Here is a 27,390-nt window from a genome sequence, read left to right as displayed (position 1 = left end):
CCTTTTTTTTCTTTTTTTGTCACAATGTGGTCCATATTGGCATGATCATCTATGGTAACGATTCTTGAGATCAAAAGCATGTGACAATTCACCTTGATGTAACATAGCATAATAGAAGGGTGGGGACTCTAACTTATGTCTCAAGGGCCGTTTACGGCCCCTGATGTAATTTTAATCTTATGCAGTTTCACATGGAATATGACATGTTTTGTAAAGAACTGTTAGAAATTTAATTTGCAATACAATTAAGTTATGTTTTCAGGGGACCTAGTGAAGGTGAGGTCTGTTGTGAAGGTGTCCACCTTCAATATAGGCCTAACTGCAGGGGGAAATCCTGGTTTGTGTTCATAGTACAGCCCTTTATAAAAATTGAAGTGGCCCTCGAATGAAAACGGCTCCCCACTCCTGCTCTGGCAAGGAAACTGGAAGTTCCACATGCCCCCCGCCCCGACCTTGAGCACCTGCCCCCCAAAATGTCTTTGCATGCCACTGGATTGTATAGTGTAGTACACTCTCAATAACAGCATGGTAAAAAAGTGACTTTATCCTTAGTCTATGTAAAGAGTGCAGTCTCTGCTTCATCCAATAGGTCTTTGTCTACATATCAAATTTGGGTGTGTACGTAAAATAGCTCACATTTAAGTACATTACACTTTGTGTGGATAATGAAACACAACTTTCAAGAAAACTTGTAATACAAAACCCACCTGTATTGTAATGTAGATGATAAACTGGGAAAATTGTTGTATTTTTGTACCCAATCTACCAGTATTTTCTCGCTTGGGAAATAAACACTAATGTTTTAATGAAAAGTCAGTGAAAATGGGGGCCTGAACTAAATTAAGTGGGAAATCTGTGTAACGTGCCCTTTAAACTATCTAAGAAGTTTGTAGAACAACTTTTCCTATAAATATATTTACCTCACAGTCATTTTTACTTTCAATTTATCAAGATATTAGCAAATTAGCCTAGGCGTTTTTAGTGTAAAATGGTTCAAATAAGAAATGCATGATAAATATGATAAAGCTACTGTTCTGCAAAGGTTATCATACCAATTCATAAACTAGACATATATATCAATATTAAAATACCAACAAGACTTTGCCCACCCTTTCGATTGCGATCGGCGGTCTGGCTCATGGACTATTGTGTCCATACTAGTACTCCCCTTGGAGGACTTAATAAAATGTTAAGACGCCCCTCGAATGAAAAGGGTTTCCCATCCCTGCCTTACGGTCTGGACAGACCTTGTGTATTTACATACTTACATACTTACCTTGTGTATTTACATACTTACCATGTGTATTTACAGTACATACTTACTTATTTACTTGTGTCTCTCCTGCCAGACGCTGTGTTCAGCTGTGGTTCAGGTGTACGGGGCGGATCGCAGCCATGCCTGGATCAAGAGGTGCTGTGGGGTGGCCTGCCTCGTCAAAGACAACCCCAATAGATCCTACTTCATACGAGTCTTTGACATCCGGGTTAGACCTCATCTCTCACCTCCTCTTAAAAATGATCATTTATTTTAAAGCTTGTGCAAGTGTGACGGTGTGTGTGCGTGCAGTCGTGCCTGTGTGTTTTATCATCTAATAAATAATTTGAATATTTGAATATGAAGAATTATTCCATGGATGTCTGAGTTTTGTCTTATCATTTCAGGAAGGAAAGATGCTGTTTGAACAAGAATTGTACAATAACTTCTCATCAAATTTCTCAAGAGCATACTTCATTTCATTTCCAGGAGATGTAAGTTTGTCCCTTGTTCATTAAATGTAATTTCACTTTTCAATGGAATTGCCTGGCTATCGTGACTACATAGTCGTGCAATTGTAGAAGGTTGACCAAGTTGCGTTTCAAATGGAGTTCTCAGAGGTTGGGCTTAACCAGTGTCTAAAAATGCCTTACTGGTTCAAGCTATAATCAATAAGACTACTCTTTTTTTTCTAACTTGGCTACCAACTGGGGCAATGACAGAAGAAGCCTTGGACCCTTTAATAGATGTATGAGTTCATTATGTCTTAAAGGTATCACTGATTCTTGAGAAAGTGGCTAAAACAGGTTGTAATGTTGACAGAAAAAAACAAAGTGAATTACAAAATTATATGGTATATCCTCGTAGACTAAGGTCTTGGCTTTTCAGAAATGCACAAGGCCAATCTCCCCATTATGTATTTTTTTCAGAAATCAGGCTTTTCTCCGACCATAGCTTGTTTTTTGTCAACACCGTCAGACACAATTAAAAGTTATTAAAATTGTATTGATTTGGTTGCATATGTATCTGGAGTTTTTAAGTGATTATGTGTATTTTTTGGTTCACACATATGCCTTTAAATGTTGAAAATTCACTTTTGTTCTATTTTAATACTGTTTCATGTGTTCTAATTTTAAAATATGTACCGTCAAACGATGCTTACTTAACGCCTAAATACAACAAACAATTTTTTGTAATTTCACAAATATTCGTGTAGGCTTAAATTGGCTATTACTTTGATATTTCAACAACTCCTAAGGAAAATGTTGTAAGCACATTCCTTTAAAATGTCCAAAACTCCTTCTTACGGTGGTGACTTAAGAACTGACGGTGGTGACAGTAATCTGAGAGTGGTGAAAGTGGCCTAATTAGTACCTGCATTTAGCAAAATAAATAGCCCTCTCAAGTCAATGGCATCTTGCATAAACACTTTAATTTTGTGTGTGCACAGTATGAGCATGTCTTTTTATTTCATTAGTTAGATTATCTAGGAAGTAAGCCACTGGTTGTTGAAAATGTGGTAAAAACAGCTTTTAAGTTGTTCAAATCCAAAATATAGAGGTGTATTATCATAGATGTAGGTCTTAGCTGTGCAGTGAATGCATTGGCCAAGCTCCCCATGTTTAACATTTTTCATAAAATGGGCTCTTTCTTGTTTTGTCAACAGCGGCAGACAGAATTAGAAGTAAAAACACATGTTTACTGTATTAAAGTGAATTACTTTAACAATTCAACATAACTGTAGACACTTATTGTATGCATATTCTTAAAACATGTCAAAAACACGTAAAACATGTGTTTTTTGGTGAACTCCATCAGATGTCACCACCGTCAGGTTTTCTGACAAAAAAACCTCCAAATGCACCTCAGTGGTGGCTAGAGTATCATTTTAGATCACAATTATTACTAACATGCCTAGTAATGTTTCATTAACCAGCACAATTTAGTAAAATATGGAACAACATGATGAGCAGAACAAAATCTGACGGTGGTGACATCTGACGGTGTGAGACAAAAAACCACTCTTTTAAATATTATGCATTGTTTGTTCACATTAGCCATTTCATTTTCGCTCTGTTTCTTGGGTGCTTCATACCTTTTCTGAAAAAAAATATATTTATTAACATTAATGTAATACAATACTATTAAAACCCCCGACGGTGTTGACAGTTTATGGTTGGGACAGTACCAGTGTCCAAACAAATTAACAAATTGAGGACAAAATAATAAACTTACAGGAGCTTCAGTGATGGTGAAGTAGGCAGTAGAGCTGAAGGTTTGAAAAGGGGTCCTCAATAATGAAAATTACCTTGTGCATACCTGATTTTATTGTCTTTTAGAAAAAATCTGACGGTGGTGACCAATATGCTGGACACATTTTGAGCAATCAGTAAATAATAGTAAATATTGTTTTACATCCACTATGTGCACATCTGTAGAACCACTTTAATATGGTCCTCCACATCATGGTGATATTGTTCAATTCTGTTAGTGATTTTTGTATTTTAAGTCAATTGAAATGATGATGCCAGTCCTTGGGACAGGCGTTTTTACAGGGTGTGGACAGGTTTATAGCCATGAAAAGTAATAAAATTACACTTAAATATTTCAAACAACTGTGTATTCGTGTGACAGACCCCTTGGCCATTACCTGGGTTCATTTTGTTTGTGAAAATTTAGTTGATTTTCAACAGAATTAATATTTTACTGCAGGGACATGTTTTTGCCAAACTTTCAAGAATCAGTGGTATATAAAATCTTCCAAGTTTCTTTTGTTTCAGACATGTTAACATTTTTTTTTAAATATCTTCTACCTGATATGTTTCGATGGTGAGACTTCCGTCTTCATCAGAGGGGAGTGGGGTGACCCTCTGAAGACGAAAGTCTCACTGTCGAAACATGTCAGGTAAAAGATATAAAAAACTTTTACTTGACTGAAACAAAAGAGACTTGAAGATTTGACGTCTTGAACCCGCCCTATCAAGCCGCTGGAAGTGATTGAATTGAAGTAGCTCCAAATCTTGGAAATTTTTTGAAATCAAAGACGGCCAACTTGGTAAGACTGACTAGGTCATGGAATGTTGGGTGTCGTCACAGGAAGTAGGGGCAGTCCAAGGCTGCTCCATAACCTGTTTACATGTACATTATTAATATAACATTGCTACAGTCTTGCGTGTTTCTCGTATTTAGTACCCCAAGGTGTACTCACTTAAAGCAGATTAAATAAACAGCCGGTCTCTGTAGAGCCAGTTATTTCAGCCAAGTTAGCTGAGTAAGTCTGTCAAACTTTTGTTAATGGAAGAGAACTTTCAATTTGATATTGATGAAGCCGTCCTGGTGTTTCCAGAGCTGCCAGGTGGGTCTTAACTTTGCCAGTGAAGAGGAAGCCAAGCGTTTCAGAGCAGCACTTGGAGACCTTCTCAACCGGCGATCACGGCGAACAGGTAATCAATTGTACTTTTTAACAATCTCTTTCGTTTTCAAAACAAACAAAAAAACCAAAACATTTTGCACTTGACAAGTTTCGTCTTGAAAATGAAAGAGATTGTAAATTATCAGCAGGCCTAATGAACCTTTTTAGTTTGTAGGTGATCACTTAGTTGAGTGTGTGATGACGCATGGGGCAACGTTTTGAGGCAGTACTACTGGGTAACAACATGACAAACATACATACATACAGTATTCTGATTATTGGAGGATCACAAGTTGCTGATGATGTAAGCGTCCTTTGAGAGGGTTGGACGGCAGCTTAATATGATTGGCTTTAGGATGATGGTTACATTTGTAACTGCAGTTCTGTGAGTATCAGAGATTACCAGGTGGTGCTTTTCCATAGGAGAAACAAATAGAAAGATACTTGTCAAGTGATGTTACCTAATAGCAAGAAAGCTGAAATTGTTGATCTGTGTGTTACTGTTGTAGTATCTCGAGCCTTCTCAGTTCCTTTGAAGACATTTAACCAGGATTGGTTATTATTTGTAAATGGCACTGTTCTTTGCTGCTTGTGCATAGTGTTAACCCTTTGTCCTATTTAATAAGTGTTGAACTTATAGTAGAACCCTTCACCACACCTTTCCTCACAAACTAATTTCACCACTTTTCTAACCTTTCTCTGCCTTTCTCTTCTAGTTGTTCTTGTTGCTTGTTTCTTGTTTCTGTGTCCAGGGGACATGTGAATCTTCTTGTCCTCCCGTAATTCCCTGTGACACAACTCTCGATGTCATCAATAATCAAGGTTTTTGTTCAATAACTCGCAAAAACATAATTTAAAGCTGTTCATTTCATTTTTAATCAGGATTTTGAATGGGAGAAAGGCCCCCAAAAAGGTGCTCAGCACAGGTTGACAAGGGGGAATTCTTATTTGCATTTCCCCCAACGGAGTTGCAGAGACACTGAGGTCACAGGGAATTGCGGGAAGACAAAGATTGACTTGCACCCCAGGATACGAAACAGAATAGGAGGGAGTTCAGTAGTGGGGTCAAGTGGTATTAGCTTTTGTATCCAGGCTGCCCTTTACTGTCAATGTAATGTGTAATGCATCAGTGTCAAACATATCACCATGTCAAATGCAAGAAAAGGAAGGCCATAAGTCCTGGTCATTTTAAGACCTTGATCTTTACTTGAGTTAAAAGTCTTCAATGAGGACTATGTTTGACATTGATGGACTACCTACCCGTTATAACTTTCCACCTTGCCATCAAATTAACTTAAAGCACCCACCTTTTCTCCACTCTAGCAGTCTACCACTGTACACTTCCCTTTCCTAACTAGCAAGTTCCAGGCAGCATTTAAAAAGTTTAACCCATGTCCATGTTTTCTTTTTCAGAGAAAAGACGTGACCCTCCCAATGGTATGTGACCGTTGAAAGATTCATTACTCTTTCTTACCTTATCTCAGTCCCATTAACTCTTTTTTTATTCTACATTTTGCTAATTGTGTTCCATAAGAAGTCAATAGTAGTTTCGATGTGTCACCCTATACATTGTATAATTTGTTAACTAGCTAATTAATATTATCCCATCATAATGTATACAAGTACATAAGTACATATGAACACAAACTATACAATATCATGATATGAACACAGCCACTCATACACTGAATTCTCACGAGTGCATACTGTGATGTGTATATATACAGTAACCACTCAAGAACTCTCTCTCTCTCTCTCTCGCTCTCTCTCACACACAAACACAGTTGCTTGACCTATCCCTGTACTGTTTCCGCTATGGCTTACTCAAGATATTGGAAAAAAGGAGGCGCACACAAGACATGTGTGAAAAAGTGTATTGAAGCCGAAATTAAACAACAGAAGTCTAAGGTTAACTGGTCCTACTGGAGACATTGAGAATGGACTAGCTCCGAAACGTCTGTTTCTCCAGTTAACCTTAGACTTCTGTTGTTTCATTTCGGCTTCAATACACTTTTTCACACAAGTCTTGTGTGCGCCTCCTTTTTTTCCATTATCTTGAGTGATTCCTACTTTTTGGGAGTGCACGCACCAAGCAATACACGAGTATTAAGTTCAAGGCGCAGACGCCGACCTTTGTTGGTCTTTTGTCATCCGCTATGGCTTAGGCAGGCAGTAGGAGCAGAGACCGCAATGGTCATGTGCAGGGCTCTAAATTAACACCAGCCAACCGGCCAAATGCTGGTGAAATTTCAGTTTGGCTAGAGGGGAAGACCCATTTACTGTCCTCATTAGTATGTGTTTGGATAGTAAGATTAATATCTAGTGGCCATTTTGGCTGGTGAGGAAAAAGGTTAATTTAGAGCCCTGGTCATGTGAGCTACTACTGACTCAGCTGTTCTCACTGGCTGCTCCACACCCTGCTGCCTATAAGTTAGTGTAGTAGTCCAATGGCAGTAATCTGCTTTCGTTCAGCACCCTGCTGGTTGATTTTGTCTAGTTCAACACCTTCTGCCTTAATTTAGCCTAGTTCAAAACCCTGCTGCTTATAGTTTAATTTAGTGTAGTTCAACACCCTGCTGTCTAGTTTAATTTAATCTAGTTCAACACCCTGCCTATCAGCTTCTCTAGTGTAATCTAGTTCCACACCCTTCCTATAGGTTGGTTTTGTCTAGCCTCACACACTATCTATGGCAATGTCTTTACCTGTTTAGAGGCTGTGACACTCAGTTTCTAGCCCAGTTCTCCTGGTTTACAAAGGCAAATAAATGTGGTTGTTAAAACGATATAAACCAGTGATGGGCAACATGGATTCCAAAGGGTTAATCTTGTGCCACGTATTCCAAATTCTTTCATCCTACCATTGCACATTTTATCTATGAGTTCAACGATGACCTCATCTACCTGTCTGCAGAGCTCATTCAGTGAATAACTGAAACAAATATGGTGTGTGGTACTGGAATCTTCTGGTATGTGCTTGCCATACGTAGGTTCCAATCCAAAAAAATCCTTCCGAAGTTATGTCTTGGCCAGGTGTCACCAGACAACCGGCCAATCAGCGAACAAGGGAGGGGGGTGCACATTTCAAACTTCAATGGTGTTTGCCCCTCCCACCAGTGATCGCTTTTCGATGTCATGACCAAATGTTGGTGATTGTTGAAATTTGAAATTTGAAATTCTAGTGCAAAGATATGGCAAGGCCAGACTAGTGGAACTTGCCCTGGGACGCCATGTTGCCCCTCACTGTTCTCACCTAATCACAGTGTTATTATTTTCTCCAGTGGATGTACCGTAATGTGATGCATTTGGGTTTTAAATGACAGGTTGAGAGTCTCCAAAGTCATAAGCAGAAATGGCCTACCAGATACAGCCTACCATGTCACAAATGCAGGTTCCTTGGATGCTGTTTTTCTTTCTTTTTGTTTTGTTTTGCAATGGTCATTTTAATTCTGAGCTAACTTGCTGAGCTAATTCTGAGCTAATTCACAGGTTGTTTTGTGACTGTTGCGGTGTGCTGTTGTGTGTTTGTTCATAACCTCTTGCATTGTTGCTACTAAACACCGAAACCGTCGTCTGGATGTGTATTTTTTGTGTTAATGATGCCTGTGTGTGTGCGTGTGTCAGACTGCGTCTTTTAGTGGCATGTATGGCACTCATTCAAGATTCAGACCTGTGCATAGGAAAATGTACAGTATATGGCCCTACCTATCCTCTGTATTTCCATTTTATTCAAAACGGTATCAGTTCATCTTAAACATAACATAATGTAATGTAATGTAATGTAAAAGCAATGAGGACATTCAACTAATGGTCCATGGACCGCAATAAAAAAAAAGAAATAAAAATACAACCTAGACAATTAGGAATGCGTAACAATGAGACTACTGAATGGTAGATTGCAAATCACTGGCCAGGACCGGTACAACATTAACTATAATGTCCTTACAAGGACATTGTATGAGGTATGACCTTTGTAGAATACTGCAGGGAGATTTTATTTCCTTCCAATGCCTTTGTGTGTCCTGTTCCATTCAGTCACACTCCGATTATACAAACATGTCCTTCGCTACAACTGATAGTGTGCATTTTTGAGTAAAGCAAGAGTAATTTGAGTAAAGCAAGAAATGCAATCATTTTTAATAGAATTTTGGAAATCCATCAACATTCCAAAATTGCTCAATTGACATGGTGTAGAGTAGAGTGTACTTTATTGTCCCCAGGGGGAAATTTGTCTTGGGCTTCAACAGTTACTGCATTGCATACAGTACTCACTCACATACTTAGCATACAACATAGCATAAAAAGACATTTAAAAAATGGAGAACGTCAAACATAAAAGTTGTGCACTGTCTGTGCATGGCATGTTCTATCTGTCATTAAGCATTTTTATGGCAGTGAGAATACATTTTTTAATCAGGGCAGAATTGAATTAATCTTTGGATTGGATCTCATTTTTGTCTTCTATGCAAAGCTTTTAGGCTACATGTTATCTGTCCTCAGTTCAGCGTGTCTAGTTTACTACCGTGCCGTATAGATCATGAAAGACGCCACTTCCTTGTTAGGGCAGCTGGCTTCCTTTAGGTAGGGGCCGGGGGAGGTGTTGAGTCAGTGGACTGACATTCCTCCTCTCCTCTCTGCCTTGCAGTGGGATCTCTGTTGGAGCTATTTATTTGGAGGCCTTAACAAAGTGCAACACACTTCACATGTGACATTGTATTAGTTTCCATTCCACTGTTATCAGTTTAAACCCTGCGCTGCAGCGTTGAACTCTGCTGTTGATGTTCGGCAAATAGGCTTCAGATCGTCTTTTTTTCAGAGCTGAACAATAAAGTCCTTTTCCTTTTACTGTAAACGGATGTAGCTCCAGCCTTTTTGTTTTTCCAGTATGCAGCTGTTGTTTTGAGGGAGAATTTGAAAGTTCAATTTGAAAGTGTAGCACAATGGTGTCAAAAGCAGTGTGCTGAAACCTGAATGTTCCAGTTCATTTAAAGGATCACATGTTGCAATCCCTTATATTTGCACCATCTCGAACAGGGGAGTTCTCTAAGATTAGCTGCTTACAGTGTTGTATTTTACCAAGTAGGGCACATCATCACTGCACTGGTGTACATAGTCAAATCTATTAAGTCACCTTTATTTACAGAGTACTTTACAAACAACACTGTAATAGCTGACCAAAGAGCTGTACAATAATGCAGATTAGTAAAATGGGTCATAAACATTGATCATAATAATAGTGTTTGAAACAGCCGGCCTCTTTGGATCTTTGTCAGGTCCATTTTATTTCTATGGCTTTGCACTCTGACTTATGTGGTCATTTCCCTGTGATTTCCTATCAGCTGGCCTGCCTTCCTCGTAACCGCAAACTAATTGCACCTCTATTGCACGTCCCACATGTGTTGATGTTATGATCTTCTGAACAAGAGATACGCTTTTCACTATCAGATAAACATCACCTGTACCTGAGATCTATCACATGGGTTTCAAAATATCAAATGGTCATTCAAAATTAATTGCCCCTCTTCCATTGTAAGACACACGTGGTCAGACTGCATTTGTACCTTGTACTTCCTTGCAGTTGTTAAAATATTTGTTTTATAACCTAGCTGACCTTTTAACTTACTTGTTTATTGTCATTAGGGTTAATATGCTATTGCCAGCAACATACAGTAGGCTACTGTGGTTCAATGGCTTTGGCTTCTCAAGGTTTGCATTTAGAGTGCCGTTGTGCTGAATAATGGCATGGCTGTTATGGTGTCTCTGCAGTTTCTATATTCTGGGTTTCTGCATGGTGGTATTTTGCACTTTACAGAAACTCTTTTTATGGGTGTTTGTTCCTGCCCACCCTGTCATGGGAATTTCTGTGTTCAGTGGCAAAAGCCTGACCAAACAATAGACACAACAGAGCTGAAAACGCAATCTCATCAAGACATGGTAGAAATGGAATTTTATGTTGTTGTTGTACAGTACGTCCTTTAGTCTTGCCTAGTTGACTTCTATGACCTGGGTGAATAACAACCGACGCAGACCTCTCACTAGTCTGTGAAGACATGAAGTACAAAGTTGAGAGGCATCTTGAGTACTTTCGAGAGATTAATAGCATCTTCAGGACACAGTGTTATTGGATGGATGAAGGAGGAAGCATCCTCATCCACATGGAAGAAACTATATTTATCTTATCTTATACCGACCTTAAATGACACTCTTGATCTAGTATACGGTGTGCCAGAGCTGGGATTGTCATGTAGGGATAAGAAATCACCTGGGGGGGTTTGTTGTCTCTGATGTGCTCACTCCCATGGTGGGTTAATCGAGTGGCCAAAGTACACATTGTCATTCTTTTGGAAATTACGTAGCCCGTTCTAGACAGATCATGATTGGTTATTCCCAGGTCAAACGTTGGGGGAGATTATACAAGATTAACAGCGGTTTTACAGATTATATAATAATATTCCAGTGCACTGCAGTGTGCAATTTGTTGGGATTACTGTCGCAGTCAGTGAAGTCAGTGGAGGCTAAGGTGACTGGTAGAGAGGAAGAAAAGTATCTGAGAGAGTTGAGATTACTACTAATATCTTCCAGAAACTGGTGGAAGCTTTACTTAACATTTTTTTTAATGGGACCCCAAATTCCTGAACCAATTATCCTGCAGACGCCCCGGACACGCGGAGAAGCAGTGGACTACTGTAAACTAGCCCAGGGTGCGGGTACGGTGGATTTGGGACTAGACTATGCCCTGCATGGGCGACGACGATGCCATCCCAACGTTTCATGGAGCATGGTTCACTTAAACGAGTGGATGTTTGCTGCTTACCAAGACCTCACCAGTGTCTAGTACTACTAGCCGAGGACAAGGAGCTCCTTACTTCCAGGTTCCAGCCAGCACTCTTTTTGTTGACAGGCTTGGAAATTACTGGAAGGGTCGTCTCTGGGTCAAATGTAGTCCAGCCACTGAGGTGCAAGAGTTTGCCATTGGGAGTGAAAGGAGGGCTTCTAAGAGTGTACCTTTGCGTGGCGCCATTAGGGGTGAGAGTGTCCCTTTGGTTTGGGGGGGCAAGGGGAGGGGCGAGAGTGTTTCTTGCTGCCCTGCTGACTCCGTGACCATGGGGGGAGCTCAGGGTAGGAGGCGTGCCTACAGCTCAGGTGAACAATAACAATCAAATGTTCCAAATGTAGATATTTTTCCACTTTATTTTGTTTTATTCATTTTTCATGGAAGTGGTAGATGAAAAAGGCGTTTGGGACGGCTTGAAGGCTTTTTTTCCCCCAATAATCTGGAGGTGGTATTTAAAACATAAATGTTCTTTTTTCATTTTTCTCTTTCTCCTGCAGAAGAACGCTGTATTTTGTAGGGCTATGTTAAAGGGACACTGTGTGAGATTTTTAGTTGTTTATTTCCAGAATTCATGCTGCCCATTCACCTTGTTACCTTTTTCATGAATACTTACCACCACCATCAAATTCTAAGTATTCATTATGACTGGGAAAATTACACTTTTCATACATGAAAAGGGGGATCTTCTCCATGGTCTGCCATTTTGAATTTCCAAAAATAGCAATTTTAACTGCAAAAATGACTCTACTTGGACCATACTAGAAAATATTTGTTTATTACTCAGTAAACTTTCATGTAAATATGAAATTTGGCGATAGCCAACCCAGTTTCAATGAGCAGCATAGTTGCAGTACCTTTTTTGACCATTTCCTGCACAGTGTCCCTTTAAAGGACGCAGGTTTTATCACTTACCTCGGTATGCAATCAGACAAGCCACATGGGTTTGTTTTTGTAGGGGATGGAAAGCCTAATACTATTCTATTGGTAGGAGTTGTAACTTTATTGGGATTGTGATTATAACATCTGCTTGGAAGATCTCCCTTGATCTTTCCATGTGTGTATGTGTGCATGTTTATCAGCATAGGGCTATGAACAAATGTGCATGTACATATCTGGCAAGCCTGTGATATTTTCATAGAATTTGTGTTCCTTTGCTGTGAACTGAATCTTGTTACATGACCCAAGTGTGTGTGTGTGTGTCTGTCCGTGTGTGTCTGTCCGTATGTGTCTGTCCGTGTGTGTCTGTCTGTCTGTGTGTGTCTGTGTGTGTGTGTGTGTGTGTGTGTGCGCGCGCGCCTGTGTGTTAGCGCGTGCGCCTGTGTGTTAGCGCGTGCGCCTGTGTGTCTGTCTGTGTGTGTGTGTGAGATAGCTGGCCTGTAAAAACTCCCACTCCCAACTTTGCAAGCCGCCCACCACCCCCCTCCTTCCCACAGCATCTTCCACGTGTGAGAACAGTGCTGCATTGTTGCGCGTGGTGTGCCCATGGCGGAGCGCTATCGCACGGAGCGCTTCCCCCTGGAACGCCTCTTACCCCCAGTACTCGAGTCGCAGCAGCATAGCAAAAGCCCTGCCACTCTGTTTACCATCAAAAGTCCTTCAGCAGGTCTTGCATCCTTGGAGACACACTTGGATGCTTTACACTCATTGACATCCCCCCTCCTCTTCCTCTTCCTCCTCCTCCTCCTCCTCTTCCTCTTCCTCCTAACCCCCGTCTTGACCTCCTCAAGGGCCAGCGTTACCCATGGCGACCGTGGACATCAAGAACCCGGAGATCAGCAACATCCAGCGCTTCCACAACAACTCGCACATGAACAACATGGTGCACGCCAAGAAGGAGAAGAAGGCCAGCAAGGCGGCCAAGAAGGGCAAGAAGCTGACCAAGGCAGACATCGGCACCCCCAGCAACTTCCAGTGAGTACTGCTCACCATAATATAAGGGCCAGGTGGTGGTGGAAGCATGATAAAGCAGGTGGGAATGGAGGTGGTAGTCAATTGAATATCATGACAAGGCGGCCAAGAAGGGCAAGAAGCTGACCAAGGCTGACATCGGCACCCCCAGCAACTTCCAGTGAGTACAGTACTACTCGCCATAAGGGGAGGCATGGGGGCGTAATTTTAGGTGTGGATAGTGGGGACATGTCCATACCTCTTTTGAACTAAACCTAGCTTGTCCCCACCACTTTTGCACAAGTATAAATTGTATAAATAGATAGTATAAAGTATAAATAAATAAAAAATTGCGTACCTGGACAATTTGGCATACTAATGTCCCCACCACTTTCCAAGCCAAACCTACACCTTTGAGGGGAGGTGGTGGTGGAAGCATGAAAGAGCAGGTGGGAGTGGAGGAGGTAGTCTAGTGTTACTCAACGGCAATGTACAGTCCCCTAGGGGGCGTTGGGGAGCCATAGGGGGAGCATTGAGATGGCTACAGATAAGAGGGGGGCGGTGCTTATTTGTCATTGGAGGCGTTAGTCAATTTATTTTTCTCCATACTAAAGGGGTGTTGGTAGGCGTACGATGAAGTCAAGGGGGTGTTGGATGAGGTCTAGGGGGCGTTTGTTAAAAAAGGTTGAGAACCACTGAGGTAGTCAATTGAATATTATAGGTGACTGTTTTAGGAGAGCAACAGGGTCCAATAATTGGATCCTCTACTCTATGACCAAACCATCTCTCTTTGCCAGGCTTAACTGAAATCAGTGGGTTTTTTTCCTGCTCTTGCGCTCGAAAATCATCTTTGTTTTTGATGGGTTTATAGAAAAAATAATGGTAAATTCATAGAATGATGTGTTCAAGTTGGTCCAATGGTTAATTTCATCGTGGCGCACAATTCCCTACAATCCGGTGAGGTACCTGTATGTATTGAGTTAGGACTGTTGTCTAGTGAAGTGCAAACTTGTCTTTACATAACACCTCAAAGGGCATCCTTGACTTTATGCTAGCTCCTCCCAGAAATCAACATCAACAGTAGCACATGGTGGTGGACCTCCCATTGGGGAGTCGTCTGAATTCTCAATCATCTTACAATGATAATACCATAACCATCCTCTCTCTTTCCTATAGGTTACTCTTACAGTACTTAAGTAAGGGTTGTAAGTCGCTTTGGATAAAAACACCTGTGAAGTATAATGTAATTGAATGCAATGAAATGATTAGTCAAGGGACCTTTTCGATATGTGTTGCCTGGCAACAATTCCACTTCCAGCATACGTAGCAGTATACCATCTTGGGCAATTTCTTCCTCTGATATGAGGAAACTTTTTTTTATCATTAACATGTGGCCACAAAATCAAAGTAACAGAAAAAACATCCTATTTGGGTGCTGGTGTGGTTCTCTCTTGGTTGGTCTTGTGTGTTGCTTGTGTGAAGATTTTCCTTCATCAAAGTCATGCTAGTCAAGCAAGTTTAGCTTTAAGCAACTGGTCTTCTTTTTTGGCGCTTGGTGATCTACAGATCAACTCCCAGTGACGGAGATCTAATTCTTGGTCTCGAAACATGGGATCAGAGTTGATGTAGCTGTTTGGATAAAGTGGCAAAACGCTGTAAAGCTTCAAAAAGAAGTCCAGCTGCTCACAACTTTGCTCTTTTTTTTACTAGTTTTTAAGTTTCTTTTTTTACATTTTCCATCCTATGTCCTAGTCAATGTGCTCATGTCTCATGTCATTGCACTCGCAGCTGAGTGGAAGGCACGGCTCAATTACCTCTGTTTGCCACAGCGCATGCATGTTGTTTTCCTGTGCGTGTGCTAACTTGTTTGTGAAGGCTCTATATATTGTGTATTGACCCAGGACTGCCTTCTGCGTTCTCTCTCTCTCTGTCTCTCTGTCTCTCTGTCTCTCTCTCTCTCTGTCTCTCTCTCTCTCTGTCTCTCTCTCTCTCTCTCTCTCTCTCTCTCTCTCTCTCTCTCTCTCTCTCTCTCTCTCTCTCTCTCTCTCTCTCTCTCTCTGTTCTGTTCCAGGCACATTGGCCACGTGGGATGGGACCCAAACACAGGCTTTGATGTGAGTACCACAATCACAGTTTGTCACTCATCGATACACACACACACACACACACACACACACACACACACACACACACACACACACACACACACACACACACACACACACACACACACACACACACACGTACACACTCTTCCCTACACACTGGGAAGTACAAAGCTGGCTGGTGTGGTGTGGCCATGACATGATGGGACGGCAACAATGCTCCTATGTTCCACACAGACCATAATAAGCACATATCTGATGTCGTCATGGCTTCTACTTCCCACTCCTATGAGACGCAAGCCGCTCTGTCTCACACTCTCAAACAGGCACGCAGGGTCCAAACGTGACTTGTGTTGCTTATGAACTCCATAGCTAGAAGGCTGACCCCTTTGTTTGCATGGCATCCCAGCTTTTTAACTAGTGGGAACTAGATGGGTGTAACCTTTTCAAGACTAGAAATGCATTCAGAGAGTGCAGACCTCTGCCAAGGAAGCTGTGTGATAGAGAACATATGGCTATGTTACACTCTATTTTTTTACAAGTCTTTCTGTTTTTGTGGAGTTAGAAACTGGAATGTCAATATTCACCCTATCCCGCAATGGTGAAGAATCTTTTTGATCTGGATCACCACCAAAATTGAATCACTTATTCCTTTTGTCATTTTCAACAACTCCATAAAATGTTATTAACATCATATCATCAAATTCATAACTTTTTGAGTTATCCAGCTGACATACAAACACATAGACAAACCAAGGCGACTGAAAACACAACAGCTTAAAGTGAAATGCAAACCGTTCAGTTTGCAGCTTGGAGAATGCATATAGATAGACAACATAAGATTTCTCTGATGCATTTTACTGTCAGGATTGCTCATTTTTTTTAACATGTCCTCAATCAGCCCTCTATGTTGACTATGTTGGTATAATATTGTTAATGCTGCTATATTCTTCGTTCAGATATTTAGCCACAAGACAGAGATGTACTTGATGAACTCAATGTTCCCTCTAGACGCCACTCTTCAATCCAGTTACTGTGTTGATGCTTCATACTGTAGGACAGTCCTGAAACCCACACACTTTCTGTCACCGCTTGAATGCCAGTCATGTGGCAAATAGAGTGATGAATTTCGAGTATGCACTTGGCGTATGTTTGCTCAACAGTGGCCCACTGTCTCAGAATCAGCCAAGGGGTGCATTTACACCATGTCTTCATTGGGGGGCAGCAGTGTGCATGTAAACATGGATGTTTGCAGCCAACTGTAGAAGTCATGAGATGTGCCCATTCTCAAGCTTTTTATAATAACTTGCATTCAAAAGGTAGCACTTTGAAGAATGTGTTTCAAGTGCTCAGTTTTGAGTCGGCCAACATATGTCCCTTTTAGAGAAATGCCACAGTGATTTAGACTGCATTTAATATTACATAATGTGTTAATACAAGCTTATTATAACGAAGGACTGTAATCAATTCTTGTTTTTTTTAAGGTGGAGAAATGAGAGGAATGGGGTCTTTGAATACTTTCACAAAACACTGAGCTATGTAGGGTTAAGTTCAGACTGTGTACAGTAGACTCCTTGTCAGTAAAGGATTTGTGATTTCTCTCTTTTCTGTCAAACACGCACATCCAGCGCTCTAAATTAACACCTGCCAACCAGCCAAATGCTGGTGAAAATTCAGTTTGTCTGGTAGAAAATAAAGCTTACCAGCCACTTTGACCCATTACGTAGTGAGTGTTTGGCCAGCCATTTTGGCTGGTGATGAAAAAAGTTAATTTAAAGCCCTGCTCACATCGTTCCCTAGTCAGATCTCCTCCCACTTTTTTGGTAAGCAAACAGCCATTAGCAAACCAAGGGAGGCCGTTTGGGAAATGTTATTTGTTATGCTCTTGGTCAGACCAAGTCTCGAAGAGATTTGAAAGTCGATGATAATCGTTCCCGCTCTTCGTTCCCCTTTTTCTTAACTGCAGCTGAACAACCTGGACCCTGAGCTGAAAAACCTGTTTGACATGTGCGGCATCTCGGAAGCCCAGCTGAAGGACAAGGAGACCTCCAAGGTCATCTACGACTTCATCGAGAAGAAGGGAGGCGTCGAGGCCGTCAAGAACGAACTCAGAAGACAAGGTGAGTAACACGGACTCTGAACGTAGTGGTTTTCCAGCCGCAAGCAGCGACTACACAGCACTCTATGCCGATCAGTTGGTCTGTTGGATTCTAAACAGTTGGCTTCTTGTATTGTTGGCACTCGACAATCTTTTTTTGTTGTTTTTCTTTGGGTGGGGGGGCGCAATTTATTTAGACTGGACATTGAAGAGTGGGACAGGAAATGAGTGGGAGAGAGAGGGGGGGAGGATTGGGAAATGACCCCGGTCGGGAATCAAACCCGGGTCACCTGCGTAGCAGTCCAATGCCCAGCCGACTAAGCCACAGCTGGGCCTTTAGCTTCAGAGTTGATCCTAAAACTACTACAGGTATTCACCTTAAAGTAGGGGTGGGCGATATGACGATATTAAATCGTGAATCGTGATATTGAGTAAAAGATCGTCTCGAATCTGCCAAAGTGGAGAAATCGTATAGATCGTCTTGCAGTGAGGATGTTTATTATCAGTATCAGAGTGACGTTTTCTCACTTGTGTTGTTGTCTTCACTTCATTCTTTACATTATTGTATTCCAATTGTACACTTTATGAGAGTATCATCAGTGTGTTAACATTTTATTGACTGCAAATTACAAATTGCAAGTATATGAAAGTTGTTTTTTGTTGTTTTTATTTTTTGGATGGAAGATCGTGATAAAAAATCGAAATCGAGATTTCATGTTAAAAAATCGTGATACAACATTTTTGCCATATCGCCCACCCCTACCTTAAAGGCCTCGAGATCAGAAGAGACTGGGCGTAATTTTAGGCGGGGATGGTGGGGACATGTCCATACCACTTTTCAGATAAACCTAGCTTGTCCCCACCACTTTTTCACAAATACAATGCGAAAACAGCATACCCTGACAATTTGCCATTGAAATGTCCCCACCACTTTTCGAGCCAAACCTACACCTTTGACAGACAGCGCCCAAATGTGTCATGTATGCAGTAAACACTTAACTCTTTTGCTGCCTAGGGTGTTGTAGAGGCAGCAAGCAGTTGAAGCAGATTACCCCTTCAGATTGTAAAAAATGTGAACTTTTGTATTTGGACATTAAAGGAGCACTTCTGCCATTTTCAATATGCTGCTGTATTGCTCACTCTACCCTTGACTGGTCAGTACCCGGTGATGCTGCATTTTCCTGCTCAGCCCTCTCTGAAATCTGAGCTACTCTAATGGCAGCCTTTGTTTACATTAAAAACCTTCTTAACATAGGCCTACTCAAAATATTATCCCAAAAGGTATCGCTGTTTGCTAGTTGTCTGCTGATGTTGAATAACCTTTTGGATGTTATTGGGAATAAATCAAGATGTGTTTTTAAATGTAAACAAACTCTGACCCTAATACAATGACCAGGATCTCGGAAAAAGCTGAATAAAAAAAAATACTCTCAGGTACTGACAAGTCCAGGGTAGTGTGAGCATTACAACTGCACGTCGAAATTGGCTGAAGTGATCCTTTTTTGCCAAATTAAACATGTCTTACATGTCACAAAACTGTCTCTTTCCCTCCTCCAGCTCCACCACCTCCTCCATCTCGCGGCGGGGCCCCTCCTCCTCCTCCCCCTCCCCACATCTCCACACCGGCTCCGCCACCTCCCCCCTCCCGAGGCCGCGGCGCACCTCCTCCCCCGCCCCCTTCCAGAGCTCCGGTCTCCGCTCCGCCACCTCCCCCGCCCAGCCGAGTGGGCATGGGCGCGCCGCCTCCCCCTCCGCCCTCCAGAGGACACCCCCCTCCTCCGCCCCCCTCGCACGCCTCCATCGCCCCCCATGGCCATGCACCGCCACCCCCTCCGCCACCACCACCATCCGCCCCGCCAGCACCCCCCAAGGGAGGAGGAGGAGGAGGTATGGCACCTCCTCCACCACCTCCACCACCACCTCCTCCCCCACCCCCGCTGGAGCTGGACGGAGGCGGGGGCGGGGGCGGAAGTGGGGGCATGGGTGGGCCTCCGGAACTCCCGGCGCTGGGCGGCAAGTCGGCGCTGCTGAGCCAGATCCGCGAGGGCACGCAGCTGAAGAAGGTGGAGCAGAGCAGCCGGCCGGTGTCCAGCAGCACGGGCAGAGACGCCCTCCTGGACCAGATCAGACAGGGCATCCAGCTCAAGACCGTAAGTTGATCACTACCTCAGTGTTTTTCAACCTCTGTGCTGCAGCACACTAGTGTGCCATGAGGGGTCCTTAGATGTGCTGTGGAAAATTATCCAATTTCACCCGTTTTGGCCTTAAAGGGACACTGTGTGAGATTTTTAGTTGTTTATTTCCAGAATTCATGCTGCCCATTCACTTATGTTACATTTTTCATGAATACTTACCACCAGCATCAGACCACCCTCTGATTACCAGAATACTTGAGAAAGTGGATCACCTAACCAAACTCAACCTGGACATTATTTTTTGTTGGGTCCCTGGTCATGTGGGCCTGACTGGCAATGAAAAGGCAGATAATGCTGCTAAAGGAGCCCTGGATGAAGAGATATCTGAATGCGAAATACCTGTCTCTGACATCAAGCCTGTACTTTCTTCCTACATAATGGATAAATGGCAAGCCGAATGGGATGATTGCGCTGGAAATAAGCTGCATGATATATGCAATTCTGTGAAACAGCTGATTACTCAATCATTCTCATGCAGACATGATCAAGTCGTCTACACAAGATGTAGAATTGGCCACTCTAGACTCACCCATGCTTTTTTGCTAACTGGAAGTGAACCTCCCCTCTGTGATTTTTGTGGACATCTCTTATCAATTAAGCATATTCTAACTTGCCCTGCTCTCAGAAGGAAAAGACAACAGTTTTTTAAAGAAGACACTATTTTTGGTATTTTTAATAAGGTCCCACCTTTAAAGGTTTTGAACTTTTTAAAATGTATTGATATGACCAAACTTATTTAATCTATTTATCCAATTATTTATATCATTGTAGATTTTTAATTTGAGGCGAATTCTATTACCTGTACTGGCCATGAAATAGCCACAGTTGCATATTTGGCCATAAATGTAAACAAACAAACAAACAACCACCAGCATCAAATTCTAAGTATTCATTATGACTGGAAAAATTGCACTTTTCATACATGAAAAGGGGGAACTTCTCCATGGTCCGCCATTTTGAATTTCCAAAAATAGCCATTTTTACCTGCAAAAATTACTCTACTTGGACCATACTAGAAAATATTTGTTTAATGCGTAGTAAAGTTTCATGTAAAGATCAAATTTGGCAACAGGCAGCCCAATTTCAATAAGCAGCATAGTTGCAGTACCATTTTTGACCATTTCCTGCACAGTGTCCCTTTAACATATCAGATCAGACAGGGCATCCAACTCAAGACCGTAAGTCCTCACTCCCTCAGTGGTGTAAGCACTGCAGTATTTAGCCATGCTACTAGTCTACTAGTAACTATAGGTACACGCCAAACAATAAGTACATTGGTGTTGTACATAGGTGTTTGTTTTATAGAGGTTGGAATTTTCCAGTGACTGCAAAGATTGGAAAGATTGGAATTTTCCAGTGACTGCAATTTTATCAGGTCTAAACAATAAGTTATTTATCTGCCTGTGACACCAGCCAATCATGACTACTATTAAAGGCAATAAATGGATGGTTGTAAAGAAATGGATGATGGACATGTGCCTCTTTTCCACTGCCTGTTTTCTGGTAGGCCTACAGCTCAACACGGCGCAACTTGGCCGCCACTTGTTGCTTTATGATTGAGCCTATTTGAAAAGCAAAAAGTGGCGGCCGAGTCGTATTGTGTCAAGCTGTAGGCCTAGCCGAAAACTGGCAGTGGAAAAGAGGCATAAATTACTAATTGATTCTTTAGGGAACACATGGGTTGGCAGGTGGAATATATTTTTCACGAAGTCATGGATGGCTCCAACATACAGTACATCATCATAGTGGATGTCTGCTACTTGTTTTAATTATGTCATATTACCTTGAACTAAAAGAAGAAAAAATTGCACACTTTTGCTGCTCATCGATTTATTTTGACCTCACGCAGTCTTCATCTACAGTACACTTGATGAAGACTGCCTGAGGTCGAAACATTGCGCTAATAAATCCTGAGCAGCAACATTGTGTGGATTTTTTTCTCTACCTCCTGTTGAGGGCTGTAGTCTTGTTCACAAAATTTCAGAGCTCCCTTGGTCAGCTTCATCAAACTGGTTTGGTAGCTGCCCAAGCACACGACTTCACTGCCATTTTTGAGGACGGGACAGGAAGTTGAATAGTTATTTTTTTCCGGCTGAAATGGGGAATTGCATGCATTTAGTCACTTTAAATGTATTGTTTTTTCAACTTTGGGTGTTCTGATACAGCTGAGCTGATGTAGTTAGGGCCAGAAATATTTGGACAGCAACACAATCATCATCCTTTTCCACCCTATACCCCACCACAATGGATTTGAAATAAAACAAACAAGCTGTGCATTAACTGTAGACTCTCAGCGTTAATGTGAGGGTGTTGAAATCCATATCGCATAAACAGGAATGAAATGGCAACATTTTTTGTGTGTGTTGCCACTTTTCAAGGGATCAAAAGTAATTGGACAGTAGGCTTCTCAGCTATTTTCCAGTCAGATGTTTGTTATTCCCTTACTACATCATCTCCAAGATGTCAATACAAGGTCTTAGAGTTCATTTGAAGTGTTCCATTTGCATTTCCATATATTTTTACGGAATATCCATGAGATCCAAAGTTCACCTGTCACCATCAGTGATGCAAGCCATCATAAGTTTGAAAAAAATCAAAACAAACCCATTTGCGAGATGGGGAAACATTGAATATGACTAATTCAAGAGTTCAGAATGTTGGAAAAAATAAATCCCAGAGCAACACCAAATTACCTGGCAGACATGGAAGACAAATGCTATGGATGACAGACAATATTCTGTATCTGGTGAACAAAAACCCATCTCCCAACAGTTGGCCAGATGTAGAACAGTGTCCAGGTGAACAGTGGATACATGTCCAAGGCAACAATCAAGAAAAAGATCAAGAACATTGAGGAACACTTCACCATAGGAAATACAGAGGGTTTACTAAAAGATGTAAATTACTGATTGCATCAGAAATAGCAATACCAGATTTGGCTTTGCCAAACAACGTCTTTAAAAGACTGTATAGGTCTTGAGCTACATCCTATGGACAGAGGAGACAAAAATCATCTTGTACAAGGGTAATGGGAAGAAATGAGTATAGAGAAGGGAAGGAATTGCTCATGATTCAAAGCATACCACCCAAACAGTGAATCATGGTGATGGTAGTGTCATGGTGTGGGTATGCATATCTGTCAATACTATTTTCCCCTTGTATTTATTGATGATGAGGACTACAGACAAAAGCCACAGGATGAATTCTGAAGATTTTCAGGCTATATTATCATGTCATATTAAACCTAATGATTCTGAACTCATTGGACAATGCTTCACAGTGCAGATGGACAATGACCCAAAGCTTCATCTGAGAGCCACTAAGCCATTTCTACCCCAAAAAAGTGGAATATTATTCAATGGCCCAGTCAATCACCTCACCTGAGTACGGTTGGGCAAGCATTTCGCTTGCTGGAGGCAAAACTGAAGGGAAAATACCCTAAGAATAAGCAGGAACTGAAGACTGTTGCAATTGAGCTCACCATAGCATCACCACAGAAAAAAAAGTGTCTATTGATGTCTATGGATTGCAAATTACAGGCTGTAACTGACTGGAAAGTATTTGCAACCAAATAATTAAAAATTGAAAGTTTGATGTATAAATACTAGACTGTCCAATTACTTTTGGTCCCTTAAAAATGGGGTGGCACTCATAGAAAATGTCATAATTCTTTCACAGTTCACTCGATTTGGACGCAAACACCCCCATATTAAAGCTGAAAGTCTGCTGTTAATGTACATATCGTTTGTTTCATTTCAAATACATTGGGATGGTGTACAGCACCAAAACGATGAAAATTGTGCAGATGTCCAAATATTTATGGCCCTAACTGTACATCTTCCAAAATCCCTAAAGAGATGCTTTACGTACATCAACAGGAGAACTTACAGACGGCTGCTTTAAGACACCGCCGTCACACATATTACAAACATTTTTTGATATTGATGATGATGTGTGTTATTCATGTGTCTTTAGTTCCGGTTGTGTGTGTTATTCAGGTGTCTGTAGTTGTGGTTGTGTGTGTTATTCAGGTGTCTGTAGTTGTGGTTGTGTGTGTTATTCAGGTGTCTGTAGTTGTGGTTGTGTGTGTTTTCAGATGTCTGTAGTTTCTGGTTGTGTGTGTTATTCAGGTGTCTTTAGTTCTGGTCGTGTGTGTTATTTAGGTGTCTGTAGTTGTGGTTGTGTGTGTTATTCCGGTGTCTGTAGTTGTGGTTGTTTGCCAGGCCATGCCCTCCTAGCGACGCAACACCTTCAGCGTTGCTTCTAGTCAGGCTAAGAGCAATGTATCGTTTCTGATCTCCCGAAAAATCGGGAACTCCCCACTTTGTCAGGAAGTAAACAGCCAGTAGCAAACCATAGGGACGCGGGTCAACCATGCCATTTGGGAAATGTAAATTGTTATGCTCTTGATCAGACCAAGTCTCGAAGAGATTTGAAAGTCGATGATAATCAGGCTATGTGGTTGTGTGTGTGTGCTTCCCCTCAGGTGTCCGACAGCCCTGAGTCTGGCCCTCCCACCCCGGCCCCCAGCGAAGGCATCGTGGGAGCCCTCATGGAGGTCATGAAGATCAGGAGCAAAGCCATACGCTCCTCAGGTCTGTAGACACACACACACACACACACACACACACACACACACACACACACACACACACTACACTACACTACACTAGACACACACACACACACTACACTAGACACACACACACACACACACACACACACACACACACAGGGCCGCTGACAGGTTTTACTTGGCCTGGGACAAAACCATATGAAAAGGCCCCCTCCTCAATGCATACAATGTAATGGGGTCTCAATTCTAGGCCCCTCCTTTCTCTGGCCCTGGACAACTGACTCCTTTGTCCCCCCCTGTCGGCGGGCCTGCACACACACACACACACACACACACACACACACACACACACACACACACACACACACACACACACCATCTATTATATTTACTAATGGGTGATCAGGGCAGCACTTAGGTCCATGCATGCACCCTCTACTATGTTTAATGAATAACAAATTATCCAATGAGGTTGTCGGGTCAGCACACAAATGCACACAATTCGCCCCTCAGTTTGGTACACTTGCATACACATACTGTACACAGTTTACTATGGCTGATGTTAATGACGTTTGATGATAAGAAAACAAACAGCTGTTCTTCAAGTCAGTGCAATATACAGTATAGGCTAAAAGTTTGGACACACTTTCTCATTTAACGCATTCTCTTTATTTTTGTGGCTATTTACAGTACATTGTGGATTTTCATGGAGGGATTCAAAACTGTGCATGAACACATGTAGAACAGCGACAATTGTCCAATAGTGACAATTCATATTTTTTTGTTAAGCACATAATGCTACATGTCATGTGTTCATGCACATCTTTGATGTCATCTGTGAAAATGTACAATGCACTGTAAATGTTTCAATAATGACTGATGGTTAATAATAGGTGATCAGGGGAGCACTTAAGTCCTTACATGTGCACTCCCACCATGTTTAATGAACAGTAAATGGTATTAAATAAGGTGGTCAGGTCAGCACACCAATAAACACTGTTTTTTTTTTTTTTTTTTGCAATAGATGATTCATAATAGATACTTGACTGAACAAGTGTAAATGCACAATCATTTTTGAACAGAGGGCACTTCTCAATGTGAAGTGTTCTAGCCTTGGTAGTGCGTGTAACACCCATTTTTTTCGCGGATGTATCCAATTATTAATTACCCTTAGAACTAGTGATTGGATACTCTTTGGGGAAATCCTTGAAAAATTGGCATTACTCACACTACTAAGGCTAGAACACTTCACAGTTCAAGAGAGTCCTTGTGCACAAGCCCTCAGTAACGCAGGTGTGAGGCAGGGGAAGGTGAACAATGAACAAAATTCAAAATACACCGCACACTGCAAGAGCGAACCTGATGACGCACTGGACGAAACGCGTTGTTCGCTCCGAAAAATAAAATAAGAAAAAGAACAGTAAGCAGTGTGCGGTGTCTTTTGAATTTTGTTCATTGCTAGAACACTTGACATTGGGAAACGGTGACAAACCCTGCTTTTTGTGGCATGTTCCTGCATCATAGTCGGGGTCTTTTCAAATGTGTACTGTTGCTCTTTTTTAGATGAGGACGAGGACGATGATGACGATGAAGATTTTGAAGATGATGATGAATGGGATGACTAGTTTGTGATGTGCTTCACTTTGATTCACTTTGCCCTAAACAATAGCTGACACTAAAAGTTATAAACGTATGCTTCCAAATTATATTGAAACTGTGTAAATGGATGGACAGGTTTTTTTTGTTTTTGTTGCTGTATATTTTGATGCCTTTTCATTTTTAAAGAATTAATCTGTGCAATACCTCATTTAATCTTCAAGGCATTGTCACGTATCATGTTTTTTTTTTTTTTCTGGGATCACAAATATTCCACATGCTTGTGTTCATGGTCGGGTTTCATTATCATTGTTGTTTGAATGTTTTGTCTTTGTTTTGGTTTCCTCACTAATGAGGAAGTAGAGATGGGCAAGATCCTACATGTCGAGTTTTTTTTTTTTTTTTTTTTTTTTAAAGAACGAAGATAACACTATTTTCATACCCAGCCATGTACGTATTTTTTTTGTTTATTTTGATTTGTTGTTTTCGAGTCTTTAGTATAGCACTGTATGTTTTGGTGGTGAAAAGACATCCTCTTATTACATCAATGTAGCCTCTGTAGGCATCATGTTTAAAAAAAGAAAAAAGAAAAAAACACTACAGCTGGCTCTCATAGATGGCTGGATAGCTGGCTATCATGTTTATGGCTGTTATATTTTTCTTTGTGATTTTTTTCTCTCTTTCTTTGTTTGTTTTTGTTTGCACGAATGAGGAGAGGAAGTTGTAACAGTGAGCTGAGCTACGTTCACTTGACTGGGATCATAGAGGATGTCGGTATGTCACTGTGACACTTGTTTCAAATGCACATCAAAACACGAAGGACTCTATGTGGAGACTTTCAAACAAATATAGCTTTAGTAAACGGAACTGATGATGAACTGAACTCCTCGATGGACTTCTCTGTAATGATAAACTTTGAGAAGAAAGTCTCCAGGATTTTTTTTTTAATGTCTTGGAAGAATCGGGGAATTCCTCCAGGCAAAAAAAGCCAGCCACCTCCACAGGATCAACCGCTGTGCAAATTTTGCTGCCACACAGAAGCATTGGACAAACGTGAAACGACTCATACACTAACGTTATCTGAATTTGCTTCACTTTTGCGACGTCTAAAAGTAAATTCTTCAAATGTGTGTGTGTGTGTGTTGAATAATAACTGAGGCTGTTTTAACAGTGTTTTAACGGATTGTTGAGTTTTTACAGTCCTCTGTTCTGCTGCATTAGCATATCCTAATATTGACGACGTGAAACCTTAAATGGGCTGGGGGGACTTTGGGGGTTGGGATGGACATACTAAATTGTATACATAAATAAATAATATTTACAGCACCCCTTTTGGATATATTTTTTTTTACTTTATTTATGACAGGACAGTGAAGGTGGTGACGGGAAGCGAGTGGGGAGAGAGACGGGGAAGGGCCGGCAAAGGACCCGGGT

General features: G+C 41.4%; 1 protein-coding gene across 2 annotated transcripts in view; it reads left to right on the top strand.

The window, feature by feature from the left end:
• Positions 1-26,372, top strand: part of wasla (WASP like actin nucleation promoting factor a) — a 42,273-nt gene extending 15,901 nt beyond the window's left edge. Inside the window, exons 2-11 of one of the 2 annotated variants that reach the window (XM_063197009.1) lie at positions 1,350-1,484; positions 1,663-1,749; positions 4,602-4,698; positions 6,081-6,104; positions 13,227-13,410; positions 15,458-15,500; positions 17,458-17,611; positions 19,147-19,739; positions 24,271-24,379; positions 25,924-26,372. In XM_063197009.1, the coding sequence (XP_063053079.1) occupies positions 1,350-1,484; positions 1,663-1,749; positions 4,602-4,698; positions 6,081-6,104; positions 13,227-13,410; positions 15,458-15,500; positions 17,458-17,611; positions 19,147-19,739; positions 24,271-24,379; positions 25,924-25,985 (1,488 nt within the window). In that variant the 3' untranslated portion in view covers positions 25,986-26,372. The remainder of the gene's footprint in view (positions 1-1,349; positions 1,485-1,662; positions 1,750-4,601; positions 4,699-6,080; positions 6,105-13,226; positions 13,411-15,457; positions 15,501-17,457; positions 17,612-19,146; positions 19,740-24,270; positions 24,380-25,923) is intronic. The other variant, XM_063197010.1, reaches the window with a different exon arrangement.
• Positions 26,373-27,390: the final 1,018 nt, after the last annotated feature.

The sequence above is a fragment of the Engraulis encrasicolus genome, chromosome 4 (assembly GCF_034702125.1).
Source record: "Engraulis encrasicolus isolate BLACKSEA-1 chromosome 4, IST_EnEncr_1.0, whole genome shotgun sequence".
NCBI classification, from domain to species: Eukaryota; Metazoa; Chordata; class Actinopteri; order Clupeiformes; family Engraulidae; genus Engraulis; species Engraulis encrasicolus.
Note: the sequence above shows the minus strand (reverse complement) of the source record. Positions and strands in the feature narration are given on the sequence as shown.